At 39.6% G+C, this 22,652-nt stretch overlaps 1 protein-coding gene across 9 annotated transcripts in view; it reads left to right on the forward strand.

Annotated features, from left to right (window-relative positions):
- The window catches only part of PECAM1 (platelet and endothelial cell adhesion molecule 1), a 35,632-nt gene that overhangs the window by 7,077 nt on the left and 5,903 nt on the right, over positions 1 to 22,652 (forward strand). The window contains exons 8-15 of one of the 9 annotated variants that reach the window (XM_082327028.1): positions 4,126 to 4,407; positions 4,833 to 4,940; positions 5,815 to 5,842; positions 6,308 to 6,378; positions 7,048 to 7,104; positions 9,486 to 9,554; positions 14,675 to 14,731; positions 21,975 to 21,997. In XM_082327028.1, the coding sequence (XP_082183154.1) occupies positions 4,126 to 4,407; positions 4,833 to 4,940; positions 5,815 to 5,842; positions 6,308 to 6,378; positions 7,048 to 7,104; positions 9,486 to 9,554; positions 14,675 to 14,731; positions 21,975 to 21,997 (695 nt within the window). Of the gene's footprint in view, positions 1 to 4,125; positions 4,408 to 4,832; positions 4,941 to 5,811; positions 5,843 to 6,307; positions 6,379 to 7,047; positions 7,105 to 9,485; positions 9,555 to 14,674; positions 14,732 to 21,974; positions 21,998 to 22,652 lie in introns of those variants that run through there. The other 8 variants (XM_082327029.1, XM_082327030.1, XM_082327031.1 and 5 more) reach the window with 8 other exon arrangements.

Consider the following 22,652-nt stretch of genomic DNA (forward strand, 5'->3'; position numbering starts at 1 on the left):
GGGCACTCAGAGCAGATGGTAGTGAGATTTCACGTGACAGTTCCTGATGTAGATCCTAGTGGTTCAGAGGTTTGGCTCAAGAAAATTCTGGCGCTGCTTTAGATATGTTCTGTCCCCATCACAAGCAGTTCCCTGTGTGCCCAAAGAACTTATTTGTTAACAACAGGTTTTGCTACAGGCCTTAAGGAAGTTTCTTAGACATCCTGTGCCCAAGATAGGGATTGTACCTTGAATTTAATTTGAAAATCTAAAGACAAACAATTGTAGAGAACAGAGTAGCTGTTTGAGGAGGTATACTGAAGCCTTCTGCACTAGATGAAGGTCCCTAACAGTCACAGGCTTCATGTCGACAGATACTGTCTTGTTGGGGTTCATCTTTAATAGTGAACGAGGTAAGCAGAAATCATAGTCTCCTACCTAAGTGGAAATAAAGCATTGACTGTGGCTGCTGCTCCTGGAGGACCTGAGAATATTCTCAATCTACAGAAGGAACCAACTAATTGTAGGTATTAATCTGTAATAAAAGGAAATAATGATTTGCTTGTAACATCTTCAAAATGTTTGTCTGCTTAGTAGTGTCAGCTCTACCTTACTTGGTTCAGAGTTGGTCAGTTTCATCAGTCTGATGTTGTCAAAAAATTTTACTATCTTGGTAGTGGTTGGGCAATATGTAGTGGAAAATAAGTAAAGCTGTGTATCCTGTGCATATTGTTGACACCTATGTCGATATCATTTGACCAGGTAGTAACCACATACAGCTATTGGGACTGTAAGTAAGGGAATTGGTGATGGCGGATCCACTTGTAGAGCAATTTTAACCCATAATCTTGGCTCCTTGCTACTTTTCTTGAATGTATCAGCAGCATTTTAGATTTACCTAACTTGATTACAGCAAAGTAGTCCAAGACCAGAGCAGACGACTATTCTTGACCTATTGAAAAGAAGAGGGAATCTCTCTCTACCAAGGAGTCTTCAGTTTTGTGTCCTGGCTTGAACCCAAATTGTTTTGGTTTTAATAAGACAAATTTGTGGGTAACAGGCTGGTTTCTCTCTGAGTTTTTAGATTGAGTTGTATGTGACTAGAACAGATACATCCAGAATTGTTGCATTTCTTCTGAGTCAGCTGGATTATTGCACAGTTGAAGGACATGCTCCCCACTCTCTGAGCCCCCAAACAGGTCTTTTAATACAGTATTTGCATTTGCCTAGACTATAGAAGTAGGACTGCACCTTAAGTTCATCAGTTCCACCAGGGTATGCTTTGCTAACATTAGAGAGAAGCTGAATGATAAAACTCTGAAGAGGTTTATCCAGTAAGATTTAAAGTCAAGGTAATTTGAAATAACAAGTAACAAATAAACAAATACAAAGCATAATCTTAGTCTATTAACAAGTGGGTATTTCTTTGCTGGAACTAGTGTATCCCAGCTGTTAGAGCAGTGGTTCAGGATATATTGTGACACTGTTTGGAAGTTCTGAATAGAAAGTCACGTTTTGGAGCCTGGCGAGCCAATCTTCTGCAGGCCACCACTCCTGAGGTGGTGGCTTTGAATGCTCTGTATTCTGTCCTTTCTGTCTGTACCAGAACTGAAAAAAGATTTATGTTTTACAGAGCAATCCTCTCTATCATGGGATCAGTCATAGTAACCCACGTCTTGTATCTAAATCTGCTTCCTGCTTACTATCTAATGCACATACAGCTTTCATGAGTAGCATCTTTTCTTATCAGATTTGGTTTCCTCCTTCTGCTTCTGTACCAGTGTTGCCTTAATGACTCCTCCTTTGCATCTGCCTTGTGTTATCCATGACCCTGCCCCAAACACATTTGTAATATTTCCAGAGAAATTTTGTTTAGCGATTTTAGCAAAACAGATGCTTCATATCCCAAACTTTTTGTGAAGCTACTAACATTCTACGTGCCTTGCATCACAGAATGTATGTACATTTTTTCCCCATGTAACTGTAAGTGCTGCTGCTCCTATGCTAGCTCTGCATATGCTAATACGCTTAATTTGTAAAACAGCAAACTTAAAAACTGCATTTTGTCTATGCATATTCTTACAACTTGTTCAAATACAAACTAACTTCTGTCATTGTGTTTGCTATATTCTGTAACCATTAGAATTTGGGACTTGCTTATTCCTTGATCCAATATCTTCATTGATGATCTGGACGAGGGGATCGAGTGCACCCTCAGTAAGTTTGCAGATGACACCAAGCTGGGTGGAAGTGTTGATCTGCTAGAGGCTAGGAGGGCCCTACAGAGGGACCTGGCCAGGCTGGATTGTTGGGCTGGGGCCAACCGTATGAGATTCAACAAGGCTCAGTGCCGGGTCCTGCACTTCGGTCACAACAACCCCAGGCAACGCTTCAGGCGTGGGGAGGAGTGGCTGGGAGCTGCCTGGCTGAAAAGGACCTGGGGGTGTTGGTCAACAGCCACCTGAACATGAGCCATCAGTGTGCCCAGGTGGCCAAGAGGGCCAACGGCATCCGGGCTTGTTTCAGGAATAGTGTGGCCAACAGGACCAGGGAGGTGATAGTGCCCCTGTACTCAGCACTGGTGAGGCCGCACCTCGAGTACTGTGTTCAGTGTTGGGCCCCTCACCACAAGAAGGACATCGAGGTGCTGGAGCGTGTCCAAAGAAGGACAGCAAAGCTGGTGAAGGGTCTGGAGCACAAGTCTTGTGAGGAGCGGCTGAGGGAGCTGGGGTTGTTTAGTCTGGAGAAGAGGAGGCTGAGGGGAGACCTCATTGCTCTCTACAACTGCCTGAAAGGAGGCTGTAGCGAGGTGGGGGTCCGTCTCTTCTCCCTAGTAACAAGCAACAGGACGAGAGGAAACGGCCTCAAGCTGCGCCAGGGGAGGTTTAGGTTGGATATTAGGAAAAACTTCTTCACCGAAAGGGTAGTCAGGCATTGGAAGAGGCTGCCCAGGGAAGTGGCTGAGTCCCCATCCCTGGAGGTATTTAAAAGACGGGTAGACGTGGTGCTTGAGGACATGGTTTAGTGGTGGGCTTGGCAGTGCTGGGTTAACGGTTGGACTCGATGATCTTAAGGGTCTTTTCCAACCTTAATGATTCTATGATTCTATGATTATCTGCTGATATTCACTATTGTATATTAAATGTTACAAGAAAGATACAATACAGTTAGCATACAATAGCATAACTCTACATAACTATGAAAGCATAGCCACATATATTGAACTATAATTATTTATACTATTGAACTGCTGAGTGTATTATTTCTGAAAATTAAATAATTTGTAGGTTGGCGCCTGAGGGGCATCCAAAGGAGTTTAAGAAAAGAGGCTGACTGACTTCTGTGGAATGGATATAGTTTCCTTCTGTGTCTGCGTTGTTTCTTTATAGTGCCCTCTCTATTTCTGGGTGTATGAAAATATTTACTAGAGGATGCTGTCTGGCAGAGACTGTTCAGAAAGATTAATACTGTGCATTCAGTCTCTGTTTAACTAAGCATTGTGATTTAACCCCAGTCAGCAACTGAGCACCACACAGCCGCTCGCTCACCCTTCCCCGTCCCACAGTGGGATGGGGGAGAGAATCGTGGGGGAAAAAAAGTAAAACCCATGGGTTGAGATAAAGACAGTTTAATAGGACTGCAGAGGATGAGCAAATAATAATAGTAATAATAATGGTAAAAGAATATACAAAGCAAGTGATGCACAATGCAATTGCTCACCACCCACCGAGCAATGCCCAGCCCGTCCCCGAGAAGCGGTCCCTCCCTCCCAGCCAACTCCCCCAGTATAAACTGAGCATGACGCCATACGGTACGGAGTAGCCCTTGGGCCAGTTGGTGTCAGCTGTCCTGGCTGTGCCCCCTCCCAGCCTCTTGTGCACCGGGCAGAGCACGGGAAGCTGAAAAGTCCTTGCCTGGTGTAAGCACTACTGAGCAACGACTAAAACATCAGTGTGTTATCAACATTATTCTCATACTAAATCCAAAACACAGCACTATACCAGCTACTAGGAAGAAAATTAACTGTATCCCAACTGAAACCAGGACACTAAGCATTAAAGCAAGTATCTCTACAATACAACATTTTATCATCAAAGTTATTTCTGATAGTGCTAATATTTATTTTCTTTGTGCCTTCCTCTGTAGTACCAATCAGGAATGCCAGCTTGGGCAGTATTCCATATGGAGAAGTGGAAGATGGCAGTGAGACTGTTTTTCTCTGCTCTGTGAAAGAAGGATCTTGGCCAATCCGCTTCAGGATTTTTAGAAAAACTGATCGTGAAGTTCTTCTATTTGAAAAAAATGAAAATGCAGACAGAGTCGTGTGGCGCAAGGAAGCAATGAACAGGCAGGACACGGGGACATATTACTGCGTGGCTTCTAATCGAGCTAATGTGGATGTGAAAAGCCATCCAATAAGCATCAGTGGTAAGATAACTTTTATGATAAGGTGCATGCTACGTCATCATGACAGGTGACATCATTTTATCATCTGGGATGTTACTAAGTGTAACTCCCTTACTTGTTTTTGTTCCACCATTGTCAGAAGTTAAACAAAGACATCCATTTATAAACATATAAATTTATATGTCTAACTTACACAGAAAAATTTAAGGCTTGCTCAAAAGCCAAAGGAGCCAGATGCAAGCTAAAAGCAACCCGTTGTTGTACTGAGTTTTCAGTCACAAAGGAGAGGCTCACTAGTGAACTTTGCATGCAAGTTTCCTTAAAGTTCTTCCCCAGTGTGCAAGAAGGCCACTTTGTAGTAAAATGAAAGGTCAGGAACTGCAGAAGTTGGTAATGATGACCTGTCACTGTACATGCTCTCTTAAACATGTTTGTCTTATTTCCAGTCGTCTTAGCGGCTTGGCAGAAAGGAGTCATTGCTGCATTTGTCCTAATACTTATCGCAGGAGCAGCAACTCTCGCTTTATGGTGGTTTTTGTGTAAGAAGAAAAAAGGTAATGAATGGTTCCCTTCTATTTGTTTGGTGACAAATGTATTGCAGTTAAACTTGTATTTGTTTCAGGAGCAAAGGCTTGTGGGGTGAGGCTTCAGGAGATGACTAAATATGATTTTAAACAACAAAACATCTACTTAAAAATGCTGTGTGGCCCAAATTAAGCTGTGACTGTGTTGAAGCTTTCCAAGCATATTGGGCAAAATGGGAGCGTCTAACTAATGGTGCTGGGAAGGCACTAGTGAAGCAAAGGTTATTGGAGACAGGCCAGAATTACACTGTCCTGATGCAGTCCTAGGTCTGGAATTCAGTGCCATGCAATCTAGAGGCAGACAGGGCCTGAGGAGGTTTCTGATCCCTTACAGAGCTATGATAATTTGATTTGAGGTCCCAGCTCAGGTATAATTGAGGTACTTCTCTAGTCCTCATGAAACAAATTTAAGATTATTAGGTTGTGGGGCTGTTTTTTTTTCTCCTCACACTGTAATACAATTTCACTTAGGGATTTGTCTTTTGTCATTAAGGTATTCTTCCAGATCTTGTTCTTTCAGAAAATAAGTAAATAGGGTTTATCCTGTGATTTCCAGTACATGGCAAAATATTTGGGAAAAATTGGAGTATCTGAATGTCTCAGACTGCTTAAATTGGCCAGGCTAAAGTCTGGGATTTGGGATCTTAGGTTCTCTGTGAAAGAAACGTTTAAGGGACCTGGGTGATAAACAGGATGTAAGACACTAGGTAATTACTTTTGTGATAGCCAAGAGAAATTATTCTGACTTGGGTAGATAGATAATCACTATATTTTTGGTTTGATTTTTACTTTTAAATTCTTTTACTTGTGCAATTAATAGATACTTTTCTTTTTCTCTGTCAAGCTAAAGGACCATCCATGGAGATGTCTGGGTAAGATGGCTTGCTTTATGGTAATGGTGAAGTATTTCTGTTTAAAGGGCTGGAGGCCTTCCACCATATGAATATAGTTTATTATGGCACACACCTGCAGACAATAGATGGTTGTGTTTCATGTAGCACCTGCTAACACAACAACAGGATGAGGAAATAGTCTAAAAATAGAAAAAAAAAAAGGTCAGCTAAGAGAAATAGAAGAATGTCAGGCCTGCATTTGAGTGCATTTAGATATGGAATTAAAAATACAGAGGTCTTAAAGAAGAGTAATGCAAGAGGGAACATTTTTTACCTTAAAGTCTGTTTGCGCTTCTCTTAAAGACAAAAGCAAATTTTTCATTAACTTCAATAGTTAAGAATGTGTGGTAGTCAGCATAGACAACGACTGATCTTTGCATATCATGTTGTTTTTATTGGCTTGTTTTGGATAATTACATCAACTTTTGTTGATTTGCTTTTCAGTTCTGCCTTGGCTACAAACTTGACAAGTGAAAAACTGACAAGACAGCACAATGATGGAGACTACTATTCAGGTAGGATATTTTGCTGTAAGGCTATTAGTGAGTTGGCTTAATTAAACATTTATTTAACACGGTTGTTGTTTAGATAGGGCCCAGTGTTTTGGGAATACAGAAGAATACCAGTAACATCCTCCCAAGTATCTTCTATCATGTTGTCTTTGTACAGTTTTTTATGAGCACATTTCATACAAAGATTGGTGTATAAGTCTGCTCAGACACTTCTACGGGGCAATCAGTTAACAATATTACAGATGGAGAAATCATGGTAAAAGAAAATTATGTTCTGTTTTTGACAGTTTTGACACAGCTGCAAGAAAATTATTTCAGAGAGGAAATTTGAGTTGTGGCACATGGTCCTGTAATGTGCCCACAGTATAGCGATGTTAACTTGCCATGGCTGGGCACCTTTCATTCCAGGATCTTAATGCACTTTACAAAGATAAGTGGACATGTTGTTTAGAGCACCTGATAGAAACAAAGTTACCCCTTGGGTGTTTTTCAGCTGATCATTTAAAAACCCACATTCTTCCCCCTGTATTATATGAATGTCTTAGGTATAAATCTAAAAGTAGAATTTCTCATATGTAAATAAACATAATGACAATAGCAGCTGTGTAACTAATTTATTTGATTGGCTATAATAAATATTTTGTTAGCTCAACTTTTGCTTTAATATTTTAGGATCAGGTTACATTGAAGACACTGAAAATCACATGAAATCAACAGATGAGAATAAAGGTAACTTCATGCTTAAACAATAGATTTTAAAATTATTTTATGATTGAAAGTTGTGATGTTTTCTAATGGTAGCAATCAGAATTTGACAGGTCCAGTCCTTTTCTTTTTCTGTTTGATAGTGGGGAAGACTTTCCTTTGCTGAGCTTAGTTCTTTTTCCTTACATGAAAACTGACAATGATAGGACCCATTTACTAACTGCATTATGAAGTGTAATTAGTTGTGCTGGATTCCAGGCCATCTAATGAAGGATGGTATACAAATACAACTTAGACTCAAAATTTTAAGTTCTATACAACAAATATTCAGAAATTAAAAAAAAACATTCTACAGACTTCTACTTCTTTTACTTGTCTGTCCTTTCTTCATTTCTCGAAATATTTAAGCATTAAACCTAAAAATAATTTACTGTGAAATCTGAATAAAATAACCTGCCAAATACCTTGATACACTATGTGGGATATATATATATGTTCATTAAAACGTGTCATCAAATACTGCATCATCTAGCACATTGTATTCTTCAAGACCAGTGTTTTTAAGACGTTTAGTCAAAGAATAGTACTTAAATATGTGGGCATTGCTATCTGAAAGCATACTTTGTCCCGTATATTTTTGTTTTATATTGATGTGGAAGTATTCTCATGGGTTAGATGCAATTTCTGATGGTTTATAGTACATTTTGACTTGGTTGTCTATTGGACCATGAGTTGAAAGATAGTCGGAAAGGCATCTAGTGTAACTACAGAACAAAGTTAAGCTAAAATTAATCCAGAGCATGGAACTAGACTCCTGTGTAAGCCTGTATGCAACACAGGTGGCAGGAATTTCTAATCGATAATTCTTTGATGCAATTCTGAGTGTGCAGGGCAGCATTGTACCACAAAACTAAGAGAAAGGTGCTGCTCCGAGTTGATTTCACAGGAAAACTTGGAAACAACCTTTGGAAACTCTAGCTCAATGACTCTTGTTTTTTCCATTGTATCCTACCTGTTTCTTCTAAAATGAGCTCTGGTCTAACGATCTGCATGTGTGCCAGAAATAAACGGGTTCAATCCTTACCTACTGTGGACTGGGCAGCTTCATTAAAACCAACTAGGCTATTGCAGATCTCTCTACCAGAAGTGAAAAACAAGTCTATTATTCATATAGCTCTAAAAATAATAGTATCTGTTCTGCATTTGTGTGGCAATAGCTTTTACTTCAGCAAACAAAAGGAAGGAGCTTATAGTCAGTGCATGGAAGTTATTCCACTGTGGCCTGAATAAGTCAAATTAGAACTAGAGAGACACTCTCATGCAAAACAAACATACAGACAGCAGAAACATAGGAACATAAGGCTGTATTGATCATTCAGAATCACTGCTGTTGTAGGAAGCATGTCATTTAAACTCTGTAATTAACTAATATGCCACTTTAAACACTGTTTTTGTTTTGTTCAGCTTTCTTTTTTTCTTCTCTCATGAATGCTATTGGAAGGCTGCTGCAGAACTTTGCTGTTCTAATCATTAGATCTTTCTCTAATTTCTGTTCTGAAAAATCCACAAGCAGTTCTGCAGGATTCCAGTCTGGATGACTGTTGTTGTTCCTCCCAGCTTTTATGGAAATCTAGTAGAAAACCGTTTCCACCCTAAAGAAAAGGCAGAGTAGAAAGCAAGAGCTGATTCTTGTGTCTGTTGTATCCAGGTGGCCAGTATTTCTCAGCCAGTAGTCTTAGTAAATCAGGTGTCTAACAGTCGTCAGGCTTTCTGTGGGCATTGTGGCAGAGAAGCATTTTGAGGAGGAAGATGGGTTGCCATTGTAGATGTTCTAGGGAGAGCTTGAAGGGCAACATAAAAGTGCTGAAATTGCTTATTGGCAAAGCAGAAATTGAGAGTATGAGAGGTGATGAGGGAGGCCATGAAAGACTTAGAGAAGGCTTTAAATGTGAGGAAAGTGGAGAATGGGAAGTGTCCTGCCACAGCAGCCGTAGAAAAGGAGGAAAAGGTAATGGCAGGGAGAAAAGGAGAAGAAAGAGGAGCCAGAGCTGGAGCAGGAATTTGGGCAAATCTCAGATAATTCCCTGCTTCATTTGTGTTGTGCCACTTTTGAAGGTGTTAAATTGAAAGTAAGAGTTTGGGGCACAATTTGCACGTCCCACAGTTTCAGAAATCTGGCTTGAGTTGGTCTACTGCCTTTCAGATTGGGATGACCCTTAGGAATCGGTTGGCCTTACAACTCTTAGCAGAGTGACTCACATCTGCCATAAGTAGGGCCTGATCCTACACCTATCAAAGTCAATGAGGACTTGTCCATTAATTTCAGTGGCAGCAGGATCAGGCCCACAGTTCAAATGAAGTGTGCAGTCCTACAAAGAAACATCTTCTTGATATTTTTGGGGCAGGACCTGACCTTGAGAGTGCTGAGGTGGAGTACACTGAAGTTGAAGTATCAACGCTTGATCCTCACAGAGGTAATAAACTGTCTGGCCTCTATGGTTATGTTTTGGGAGCAACTCTGTGCACATTGCTGCTCCCTGAAACTGGTCTGATATTGGCACCTGTGAATGTAAGAGCAGGTTGTGTTTTGTGTGCATGACGGTTTCATGCCAGTAGTGCTCCTTAATCTAGATGATGCTGTGGCAAGCATGCTGTTGTTCATTGCAGCCCTTCTTCCCCTGGGATCCTCTCGTGCACTCGCCCTTCCCATCCACATGAGGTTTGCGCAGAGCAGGGCTCCCAGCTGGAGCTGTGGCTCTGAGCAGAAGGCAACCTGCTGTGAATCTTCACGTTACAGAGTCCAAATTCACTTAGAGCCATTTGAGGTTAGCTACAGGGTAGGATAATGGAGAGAACAAAGTAGTGGAATTTCCTCCTTTATAAAGGAACTGATTGAAGGGTCAAAGCTGTAATTCACTTGTGATAGGGAAGGAAGAGAGACCAGTGTAGATTTAGTCTCTCAGTCTGGAGAGACCTGGAGACCACCCTGGATTTTGTGGCATGTTAAACAGAGAAGTGAGAATATTAATACCCAGATAACTTTGGCCTTCTGCTTGTAGTTCTGCGGTAACAGTAACCAGACCTCATAGCATGAGGCTAAGGTACATGTCTCTGCAACCTTGAAGGAGAAATATCCACCAAAATTCATTCTTAATACCCAAATGTACACTTCAACCATTCTGTGTCATCTGGAGAACTGGGATATCATTATGCCCTTGTGTTGAAAGCTGTTAAATCTTTCAGAAATTTACAAAAAGTTTCAAGTAGCTAAGGGTGAATAAAACCCATGAGAGACATTTATGCTATGCCCTAGCTTCTTTGCCTTAGCTGAATGAGAAGCAGACTGAGGAAGAAATGGATAAATTTGCTTTTTCCTGGTAGGAAGGACCACTCGCTTATTTCAGAGACCAAAGACATGATTGTTTAGTTAGTAATACAGATGTTTGGGCAAAAGTGCTGACTCTTCAAGCTTGGCAGCAAAGCTGTCCCGGAACAGCTATTCTTCCTTTTCTTTCTCTGTTTTTACTTGCTGGTATCATTCATCACGGAGTTTTCCCTGTGTTCTAAGCATGCTATTTATCCACCTCTGCTAAATTCTGCGCTGAGATACCATAGTAGTTGTACTCTTTTTTGTAATAGGGCTAATACTTAATTATTCTAACTGTTTCTGGGCATGCACTACACAATACAACGGTGTAGAATGGTAAAGATATGCTACTGCATGATTATTTAAATTAAAATCCCTATTAAATGCAAGATTGGCATCTCTAAAAATAGCCTTTTCATCCCATTCCTGATATATAACACTATTCCAGTATACTAGACTGAGTAGTAAGATAGTATCCATGCTATGTAGACTGAACCCCATTAAACTGCAAACTGCAAAATAATGTTTAAAAGATAGTGTGTAAATGAGATCAGATTATTTTAACTGAATGCTGTCTCATGTTACAGACCTGTGTATGACATACAGAACATTAATTGATTCTGTAAGACTGAACTGTGCTGCAAGTATATTGAGATAGGATAGCTCCCCAATCTATTTCTTTTGTTGCACCCAGGACACAAGTGAATGCTTAGCAAATGCATGCTTTGGTTATGTGAACGGCAACTGCACTGCAAGCATTTAATGTGTTAATCTTTCAGAGCATCTTGAGGATGCTGCTTAAATGGAAGGAGTTGTATGAAACCAAGTTGCAAGATTAATTCTTTCAGCTCTGCACTGCCTATCACAATGAGAACAGGATGAGATTTATTCTTGGGAAAAGAGAGAAGCAAAGCCAAGTTTCTTTATATACCCTTGTAATAATCATGTACACCCACAAAAATAATTCAGCCATAGGACTGCCACTGGTACTTCTGCCACATTGATGTTATTGTACAAGTTGTGTTTCAAATCATAATATTCTTTCATATCTGTCTGTGGGCTATGGCCAGTCCTTTTAGGGAACAGGGCTTTCAGATTATCACCTAGCTCCAAATCCCTATCGCACCTCTTTTGATTCCACCTATTTTCTGAATGAAGACAAAGTATATCACGCTTACCTTTTCTCTGGGCACGCATATCTCATCCAGCAGGCTGCACATAGAGTCTGATTCCTTCTGCCTTTTGAGGAACTCCAGATTTCTTTGATCTCTCAGGACTACCTTCAAATTAATTTATCTTCTCAGTCGTTTGTTCCTCCTGCCACTGTTGTCAATGTCAATACTAATGTTCATCTCAGGAGCAGGAGAATCATATTTTGTGTATTGTGAAAGACTACTGCAATAAATGCTGCAGTATCTAAGATATAACACTAGCCTTTATGTCACTTTGGGGAATCAGGAATAATTGAATACAAGTTTACATAATTGTAGCAGGATGTACATCTTGTCTTTGACAGTAAAGAACAACTTACATTTGAAAGCAGTGGTTTCACCTGGTTTTCCAGCCATGTCTGCACTAGCTGTTCATTTCTGAAATATTTTTTAACACAGTATAATGGCGAATAGGCTAGTGCATCAAGAACTTGGTATGTACTATGTTGTGTATGAGGAGCAAAAAACAGGGTTCATTACAGTGTTACTGATAGTGAGTGGTAAGCTTGCTAGAAGCAAAGTTTCATTTTAAAACTGCTTTATTTTAAAACTTCCATGTGGGAATAGCTTGATACCTACTTTTTGAAGTAGGGGTAAAGAGGCTAGGCAAATACAAAGTAGAGCTGGGGCTACACAGTCCAGCTTTTACTTGGGGTAGTCACAGTGGAATGTTAATTTGATATTTAAAGAGGTGGTAATTCTAAAGAATGATTAAATTGAATACTTACAGTGATTATATGCTCCACAAAAATATAGTGCTTATCTTTTCTAAACCTTAGTTGTGCAAAAAGACGGCAAAAAGTGATTTAGACCCTTTATTGTTAATCTGAGCGAAAACAAAGGCCAGTGCTAAAGTAAGATCAGGAAATATCCCTAAAGTGAGAAGGGAGAAACCGCTAATCATGGCTGAGTAAGAACATGCTCCTTCTTTTACTTTTATAGTTGGTTGGTTATCTGCAGGGTGGCAACATCATAAAGTCAGTGGGAACAAAATGTCAAATCATCCAAGTAATTTCTCCTAGCACATTTTTTTCAGTGCTGAGATGACTTTTGGAAGATTAACAAAGAAAATAACATGGGCAGTGGCGTCATATCACAATTTAATGAAATGAGTCTAAAAAAAAAAGGCAAGCTAAGGAAATGGCTCCCACCAAGTCTTTCCACAGAGTCAACGGGAGTAGATTTAGTCTGTAATCGGCTAAAAAAAGTGTTCCAAAACAAATGAGCTACTTCTCATTAAAATTCTGAGAAGATTACTTCTTACTTCACGGGAAATTTAATTGATTATTAAGCAATAGTCCATAAGCATATGAAATGTGCTTCAAGATCTTCAGACTGTTTTGCAAAGAAAGTTCATGCCAAAACTGCAAGTTTGAAAGCTGTGAATAGGCACTCGGTGAAGTGTAACTCCTACTGTCATTGCAATTAATAGCAGTTTTGCAACTCAATTCTGATATGTTAGCTCCCAACATTTAAGGGATGCTTAACAGAATTTTTAAAAATGAAATTAGCTTTGGGAAATTAGGATGTGGTGCCAGAGACACTTAGGTTCTTTAGAGCGATGCAGAACAGTAACAGTCCTGATTCTGAGTCTGGCTGCAGGTCAATATGTCTGAATTCTTTAAATTTTTTTTATAGCTAAACTACAGGAGACTGTGTCCAGAAATGTGAATTTTCTTTCCAGTTTCTTGCAGAGAGGGAACAACCTTTTTTTTTTTTTTTTTTTTTTAACTTTAACTAGAAAAAATCTAACTTCTTGGTTTATTGAAGATCCACAGAAATTGGAAGTGATATTGATAGAATTCTGAGGTTTTCTAAGAGACAGAGTTTAACTGAAATGAATGAATGTTTCTAAACCACTTTGAGATCCTTGAACAGCAAGCATGTAGACCCTGCCTGCATAGGCCTTTATACCAAATGAAGAAAGTGGTTTTAAATGCACAGAATTCTGGAGCACTTTGCTTTACTATGGCTGCTCAGGGATTCTTAATCTACAACCATGCAAGAAATCAAGCAAATTGTTCTAATCTCCTACTAGCCAGAGCTGTGTTTACACTGACCATAGTGAAATTGAGTTCTTGCTGTTTTCAGGCCTTTAGATAAGGCTCTGCCCCTTCCCTACTGGGGTAAGTGCCTGTAGTTTGGTATCAAAACTCTGTGGATAGGTTTTCACAGGTGTCAGATAGCAAAAAAGGAAGAACTTTTTGTTTTCCATCTCAAACAAGAGCAGAGGCTGACAGGGGCTTATTTGTAAACCTTAGGGTCTGAAGAGTATGTGTCTAAGACTAATGTTGCATTTGTATCCCAGCTGTGTCCTAGGAGCTGTGTCTCTGTCTGCTTTTTCTCCTTGCTTTCTATCTTTCCGCAAGCCGCCTTAGCCGTTCACTCCTGCTATGCCCACCCATCTCAGTGCACTAATAGAAGAGTCCGCCACACGGAGGAACTGAGAGGAGACCTTTCCCAGATGGCACCTAAATAGAAGCTGTGCAGTGTGAAATCTGCAAATATTCTTCCGAGACATTTCACAAAGAACAGCAAATTAGATTATTTTTGTGCCTGTAAGATTTAATCAGGCTAGTTGCCAAAAGGGGGTGTAGTTAGTCTTCCAAATGATAGACCTCCTCAGGTCTAGGATCCCTAAATCCTTAGAACGAATCCAGAGAAACTCTTCTCTAGTGGTAGATGGCTCTGTAAAATTAAAGCAGTATCAATTCAAGCTGAGAAGGTTATTAGAATGTTAAAGTCAAATTTAGAAAGGGAAGCCTGTTTTCGTCATCATTTTTGTATAGAAGGAGAGACATCTTTCTCTAAGAACCTTACAGTCTGGGTTTGGGGAGGGGGTGTAGTTGCTTTTTCATACAGACTCCACAGGCTCATTGCTGCTTATGTAACTACTTCCTCTGAAAGTAAAACAGTGTGTTCTGTTTGTTTAAGGAGCTTTTCATAAGGCAAACAAACAAACAAAAAAAAAAAAAAAAAAGAAAAGAAATTGATTCTGTGCCAATACATTTTCCAGCTCCTGTACAGAAGGGGACTGAAACAGTTTATAGTGAAATCAGAAAAGCTAATAATGGTAAGTAAGCTAGTGAAAAATTAAACACATAAAGGAAGCATTTGTATAGAGATTAGGGATAAATTTGTGACTGAATAGTTTAGAAGATAAATGCCATAAAAAAAGAGATCCAAGTCACATGGGAACATACTGAAGGTCAGCTACGAAATCACAGGTGTTGATAAATTGTATAACATCTTCATGGTTTCTCATAAACCAATGATATTTAATGCAGTGAGATTAATATTTATAATGCCTACTTCATCACCCCATTTGTACTGTATCTGCTAAGTAGTTGGGCCGTACATCTGGATCTGAATCTGGAGCTGAACATGCCCTGTTAGGGATTAGGATGCTACCTTGCATTATCTCAAACTGCTCATGAACAACACTTTTCCTCTTAGTTGAGCACGTTTGCCATGCATTATAAAATATTACACTGGTTCTGGATATAACTCCAGCAAATATCTATAAAGCCTCCCACAACAAACTCTAAAAATCTTTAAAGCAATATGATCACTTCAGTAGGGGGGGTGGTTTGTTTTAAGCACCATCAAAAAGTGTCTCAGATTGTATGTGCCAGTCACTCTACCCTTCCACCTCCTGTAACACAGACTTTTAGCAGCTTACTGGCAATTACTGTCTATAAATGTTCTGGCAGTAATGAGTTCAGAGACAGTAGGTTAAAAGCAGTTTTTCATAGTTTGTCAAAGACTAAATCAGAAAGGATTTCCTTTCCTCTCTTTGTGTTAGGAAGTGTAGATTTGTAAATATTAGGGCTGTAAACTGTTCAGGTTTTTGTCCCCATCCATGTTACCAAGTGGCTTTGTTATGTGCCATTTTTAATTTTTGATAGTTGTGTTTTAATTTGCTATTTTTCTATTTTATAAGGGATTTCCCACCTGCTCTGACACAGTATTCTGTTTCTAGGGAATCTTTCATGTGAGGGTCTCCAAGTACTTTAGAAAACATTACTTAATTTTCCCCTGTGAGGACTTAGAAGGCAATTTTAATCTCCATTTTACAGCTGAATAAACAGAGAGATTAGGTCATTTGTTTAAGGCAACGTGTTTAGAGAGTGACAACACTGGGAACAGAATTTCAGAATCCTGACTCCTGGCTTGGTGCTGAGCCTGTACGTTGTACTCATTTTTCACAGCCTTTCACTTCATGTGGGATCACCTGGCAGCATCATGAGAAAAAAACCATCTCATTTTAGGGCTGAACCCGAAGGCCCCTAATGTGCTGAAACATTTTCCAGTGAGTGTGAATTGGACCTGTAACAAGCTGCAGAAGCTGATTGTATAACCCCTCGCTTGCTTTCTGCCAAGGTGTGAAGCTGATTATTACACCTTTCACTATTCCTATTTTTGACATAACGGAAAGTGTTATATACTGGAAGGATGTTTTGTGAGTTGTAGTGTAAACTCAAGGCTGGTACAGCAGAGCTATAATTCAAAGCCCTTTTAAGACTGTACTTGCCATGAAGTGGGAACTACAATAAAATGAGATATGATTGAAAGACTGAGCTGAATTAGCCAGATGATATGCAAACGCCCCTTAATCTTGCAGTCCACCTGCTCTTTTATGCATAACATTCTACAGTTTCAGTTATTCTTGGAAACATAGTAACAGTTTATTGTTTTAATCACGTCTGTTTTTCCTGACTGATACACAGGAAAAGTGTTTCAATTAGATAAGCAGTGCATCACAGCTATGCAGTTGCTTTGGACAGCTATATTACAGTCTATTTAAATGTAAAATTTACTTGGATTTTTGATAGGCTGTGTGACTGCAAGGTGGCAAAGTGTAAATCCAGTGGAGGATCCCTAGGAAATAGAACTATCTTCTTAAGTACTTTAATATGTGTTAATATAAGTGTATTAAAGGCCAGTTGTGAAAGATGTTGAACATTACTAGTGGGTGCAGAAGTTGGTTTACCATTGTGATCTTCACTATGTTTGAATATTCTTTGACATTTTTGAGCAAATGCCCAAGAGTACAATCTACTTCAGGAAGTTAATGGGACAGACAAACGTGGCCTCTGGGGAAACGGTGTGAATTTGGGAATTGATGTCAGCTACACAGCTTGACAAATTTAACACCTAAGACCTATGTAACATTTTACTATTATTTGTTTGTACGTAACTGTTGTGGTTTGGGTTTGTTTAATTAGAACTGAGTGCTTCATAAGCAATTTTGTCTTTTCAAGGAGTTGTCTGTGCATTCCAGAAATTGTGTCCACTAGAGAGGAAGCTGAAGAGCTGTCAGTAGTTGTTATGTCTGATGCAATTCTTTCTGACTGAGCTAAAATATTTTTCCTCTTAGTTCTTCTGAGGGCTCTCACTGCTGGCCCCAGTAAGGCAGATGCCATGTCAGTAGCCAGCTTCTCTTGTATTTTGAGTTCTACAGCTATTGCTTGTCCTTATCCCAAATCATGAATCCATAGTGCAGATAATACTCTGACCTTTCCCAAGCCCCAGGTCTTTGGCAGTGTGCTGAGCATCTGTCATTATTCCATTTCTTTTTATTTTCCTCATATTGGCTATGTTATCTCCTGTTACCATCATTTTAGTGTCTCCGTCACGCACTATGGTAAGACTTCCCATCCCATCTGCTGTGCTGCTTTTCTTATTCTGAGTACCAGGCCTAAAGAGGTGTTACATGAAAGACAGACAGACAGAAACAAACTGTCAAATGCACATTTCAAATCTCAGAAGACCTGCATGTGGTTAGCTACAGTTAACCCATTAAGAGTAGGAAAAGCAGGTCATTTGCAAAATTCAAGTCATCAGGTGTATTTTGATTGAAAGTCAAATAATAGTACTGTAGATAGAGAATAGCAGTCTCTTTAGTTGGATGCTAGATTTCCTCTGATATAATGAGAGGTTTCAGGAGGATGCTGATCACCAGCATTGTCTCTGGAAGCAACTCAAAGAGATGAAGTTGTCCTTGCACTGTTATTGAAAGGTTAGTTTAATTCAGAGAAAGAAGATATAGTGTTCAGGATGTTCACCCAGGTATTGATTTAAAACCTTTTCTAGAGCACTAGGCTGTTACTTTAGTATTTTACATAACATACCTAAAGCTTCAAGCCTCAGCTTTAAATCAAACCTTACATCCAAATGGCAGTTTGGGGAATGGTCACAATTAGTACCAGTCAGGTCAATAACACCTTTGTCTAAAAGTCCTTCACACATATCAGGATGAACTACTTTCCTTAAAATACTGCTTCCTCTGGTTGCTCTATGAAAAGACCAAAGTATATTGGGAGTCAGGAATATCCAGCCCAGTCCCAGAGCTGTTGGTTTTTGTTCAGAAGGAACTGAGACAGTCCGAAACTTAAGCAAAACAGGCAATGTCTAAATCAACAGACTGCCAAGAATGATAAAATGACTGTGACCCTGCTGCCTGCTTCTCCTGTGTGGAGTCCCAACAGGCTAGGCTGGCAGCTGATGCCCTTCCTGAGGGAGGGGTCAGGGTGTGTCAGATACTAAGTTCAGCTGGGTGGCTGGAGGCTCTGTTAGATGCATGGTTTACTTCCATCACACCTTTCATCTCCCCAAGAGGCAGTAGGGGCAGGAAGTCCAAGGATCTCCATACTGGTTCTTTATCTCAGCTCCACCCCTTCCCTCAACATTGATCCCAGTTCTTGGGGTAGCACAGTTCTGTTCATATTGCTGAGAAGACTAGAGCCAACTCCAGTTCACAGATTTCCTTATGTTTTTTCCTTACATTTTTTCAGGGCACTTCTTGTGAAAGACAATGTATTAGCACATTCTTGCTCCTTCAGTGAACTCTGTCTTTGCTGTGTATCAGATCCAAAGCTCACAGAAGACAGGCTTTGCACTGATCTTGGTGTGCACTGAACTGAACTCATAGCGGCTTATTGCAAGATAACTATTCCTAATTTATTAGGAAAATGCAAATCTAGTGAACAAAATGCGGAGCCAGCCTTTATGCTGCTAAGTCTGGAAAAATGAATTGGTCACTTGGAAGCAACTGCAGTGGTGAGACAGGAAATTCTAAGACTCCTATTGCAACCAACAATGTACTATGGAAAAATAAATATATCCCAGTGGAAAGAGGCATGAGAAATCCCCATTGCATTCAGTGGTTTGGAACAAACTATTAGAAATCAGTTCTAGCAATCAGGAAATCTGCTCAAATACTTTCCTGCTACTGAGCCTCAAGCTTAACACCTCTGTACTTAGCCAGAATTTCCCACTGAACACCTTTTCCAGCACAGAGAAAGCTCAGAGGGTCTGGAGATTGATTATGTTATCCAAAACTCGGGCCTTATGAGCACATGCTAGTTGCATGCAGTCCGAAATCATGCAAATAACCTGTCCCTTCTCCAAAATAAAAACTCTTTGGCTCTTTAGGTTTCAAGATGTGTTCTAGACCAAAGCCTGGATCTGTGAGACATTGATTCCAGAGCCAAATTCTTACAATAGCTTCAGCCAAAAATTAGGCAAAGCCAGATGGTTTCAGTAAGACACAAATATGCAGGGAGCTTCTGACCTTGCTTGAACCTAAAATGCAAAGCTGAATTGCGTGCATGCCCCTGTGTAAGAGCTGTTCCCAAGCTGCCTGCCAAGATTCTCTGTTAGAAGTTACTGCTCCAACAAAAGGCTTGGCAGAATGTAGTGTGTGTCTGCAGTTCAGCACCTTCAGTTGATAATCTAGCATCTTAGCTTTCACCAGTGTTGGAGGTGGGTTTGGGATGGATTATGAATTGCAACTGTTTAGGCATATATTCTCTTCCCCATAACCTCTAGCAATGAGAAAGGGCAGAGCAGGTGGGGATGACAGTGTCTTAAATTCCTGCCATTAATGTATTCCTTTGTAAAAATATGTTCTTTGAATTTAAAACCTCATCAACTAAAAGCAATAGCAAGAGTTTAAATCCATCAGAAATCCATAAAAACACCTACCTTTATTAGACTTTGGAATCTTTTTAGAAATCACCAGCACCAGACCTTCAGCTTTGATTCCTTTCATGAAATATGCAGCTTCTTGTTTGCCCTGCTATGGAAGCTTGACCAATTTTTCTGTATATGACTAGAATCCAGCATATCTCATTTCCCTGTTTTTGTTAGTAAGGGAAAACCAGGTGTCATTTGAAAATCTCTCTGTTCTCTTTCATCACAGTAAAACCAGTGTGTTTTAAGTAAAAAAGACCTCATATTTTTAACAGGAATGAAATAAAAAGTTTGTGAAAAGACTGACATTGCCAAGAATCAGCAAAAGCACCATATCATTGTGGTGTCATTAGAGGCTACATGCTGGCTTACGTGACTGGTACCTTTTAGAAATCATATAGCCTTCCAGTAGCACTTTCAAAGGACACAGATTATGACATTCTCCTGGTAGAGATATGATACGTAGCTAGAAAGCCACACTATTTTGAATCTGGGTGACAGATAACAAGGAGGCGGGATATCTGTTCTTGTGACCTAGTAGCATTGGGGTAGCAAACATCCCGTTGTGTGAAGTTTGGAATTTATACAAAATTTCTCATTTCCTCCTTCCTGTAAGCACAATACATTGTGACAGAGGACTAAACTACAGCTCGTTAATACTTCACTTCATAAACCTTACATACAGTTTTGTCCACTTAAAGTCAAGCTTTGATGTAGCACTGGGTCAGCAGTGTTTTTGTTCACTTCTGTCAGCTTTCAGGACATGAAAAGCTTTTAGGTGTTTTCCATGTAAGTTTTTATTTTGTTTCTTATCAAACTGGCTAAATATATAGGGATCAATCTTGCCAAATATTGCGATTAATTTTATACTGAAATTAAGTTTATGCACTGGTATAAGGCGCTGTAGTCACCTCAGTTTTTAATCCTTTTCCTAGGCTAAAAGTTCTGGGTAGAACTGTCTTGGAGAAAACTCGTAGTGTGCAGTGCCAGCGACATTCATGTAGTCTCTCTGTGTTTTAGGAATTGCAGCCTGACTGTATACTGTGTTCATGGTGCTGCTTTCAGTGAAGCAGAATCACAATTCTAATGTAATAAAAATGCAGATGGTAGAAACTGTACAAGCTTAACTGTACCACAAATGTACATGGATGTAATCATAAAGGAGAGAGAAAAAGAGACTTTAGCATTGTTATCTGCAAAGTTAGATTCACCTGTGTTCGGTTTTCTCATTACTTCTGCTGGCGGGCAAAGGAGTTTCTAAAAGACCTTTATTAAGGTCTCTTTATGGTAGTAGTACTTTTCATAATATCCTTCATTTAATGATTTCGGAGAGCTTTTCAAAATTTACGTAAGTGTTCTGCCTATGGGAGGATTGGTGTTGTTATTTGCTATTTAAAAAAATACAAGCTTAGAAAAAATATAGATTCAGAGACTATCCCACATTTATAGAAAAAATACTGGCAAGATTAACCAGAGCCCTAGTCCAAACCCTCTGCTTTCAGCCTTAGATGAATTTCCTTGACAAAACCTCTCTCCACTGAATTTTATATACTTTCCAAGAAAATGCCCTTCAAGATTCAGCACTTACTTTTGTCACATGTGAAATATCTTAACAGATCATACAAAAGAGCACTTTTAACAAGACTTGAAGTCCTCTTCTAAAAGAAGAGTTACTTTCCTCATGTCTCTAGATTGTCTCACTTTGAGGGCAAAGGAATATTTATATTTTAGTATTTGAAGGTATTCTGTGAAACTTCTGAACAGCTAAATCCACTTTTAAAAAAAAAAAGCCTAAGATCTAATCTTAAAGTTCACTGATCCTATATGGAAAGAGCCTGCTAGCTCTCAGGCTTTCCTTGGGAATGAGCATCTTTTTATTAATAAAATTTCAGGTGTCTTTGCAGGATCTAATTTGGCTCTGAAAATTGTATCCTATACCGGATTTCTGCAGTACGTTATTTTCCTGGCAAGGAATTGGAAGAGGAAGTATAATGCTCATGAGAACTTGCCTCTAAAAGGAAGATTCTTTTTTGTCCAGTAACAGCTTGTGCTCTCAGTAGAGACTTCTGCTGTAAACCATAATCAGGAAAGCTGTCAAACATGTACTGTTCAACATGGTCTTTGAAATTTCTGGTCCCACCCATGTACTTGAATTAACCTAGTGCTTGGATACTTCTTAGGACCAGAGCTTGAACCTTAGTTGTAGGTAGCAATTTTACATCATTGCAAAGTGAACAAAAAAAGTTAGATTAAACATAAAAGTCTGTTTTCCAGAACATAGAACTGGTTACTCTGCAATGTACCATTTCATAATTCATACATTGTATTTTATTTTGCAGATTCTGTGGAAAACAGGCATTCTGTAAGTATACTTTTTATGCAAGCAGTTAAATATAGGGAGATTGGATTGAGATTATTGTGTATCTAGTGAGACAGTGTTGCTACATAGCTACGTAGCGTTGCTACGTTTTAATTGTTTATTTGTTGTTCAGGACCTTTACTGGACAGCTATTGGGGCAATCCCTTCATACATATTCTTACTAATCAGGCTTTCGGTACTATCTTTATGGAATGGTCTGTTTTAAAAGTCCATGGAATGGACTGGTATTTGGTAGTGCTAGTAACAGGAGGTAGATGAAAAATAATGGTCTTCCAAGAAGTTGTGTTGAGCACCTGCACAGCTGCGGATATGTGTGTGACAAACACTCATGCTTACAGAATGGCACAAGGTTGGGGATGGTTGCTGCTTGCTTCAGGTTCCTGATGGACCTGAGGCACTCAAGATTTGCATGTGAAAACCTGCTAAGCTGGTTAATGTATCACCGGGGACAGAGCTGTTGTTCCATTCCCATCTGTAAAATCCATAGGGTGTTTAGTGCCAGTGAATCTCCTCGGGCGTGCCTGCTCACATGCACACACATACATTCTGTGATTGGAATACCCAGAGAAGCGAGGTCCTTCCTAAGACGTGAAATGAAGAGTTAAACTAAGGAGGAATGGCTGATCACCTGAACTTG

Source organism: Platalea leucorodia, assembly GCF_965183815.1.
Source record: "Platalea leucorodia genome assembly, chromosome: 14".
Taxonomy (NCBI): Eukaryota; Metazoa; Chordata; class Aves; order Pelecaniformes; family Threskiornithidae; genus Platalea; species Platalea leucorodia.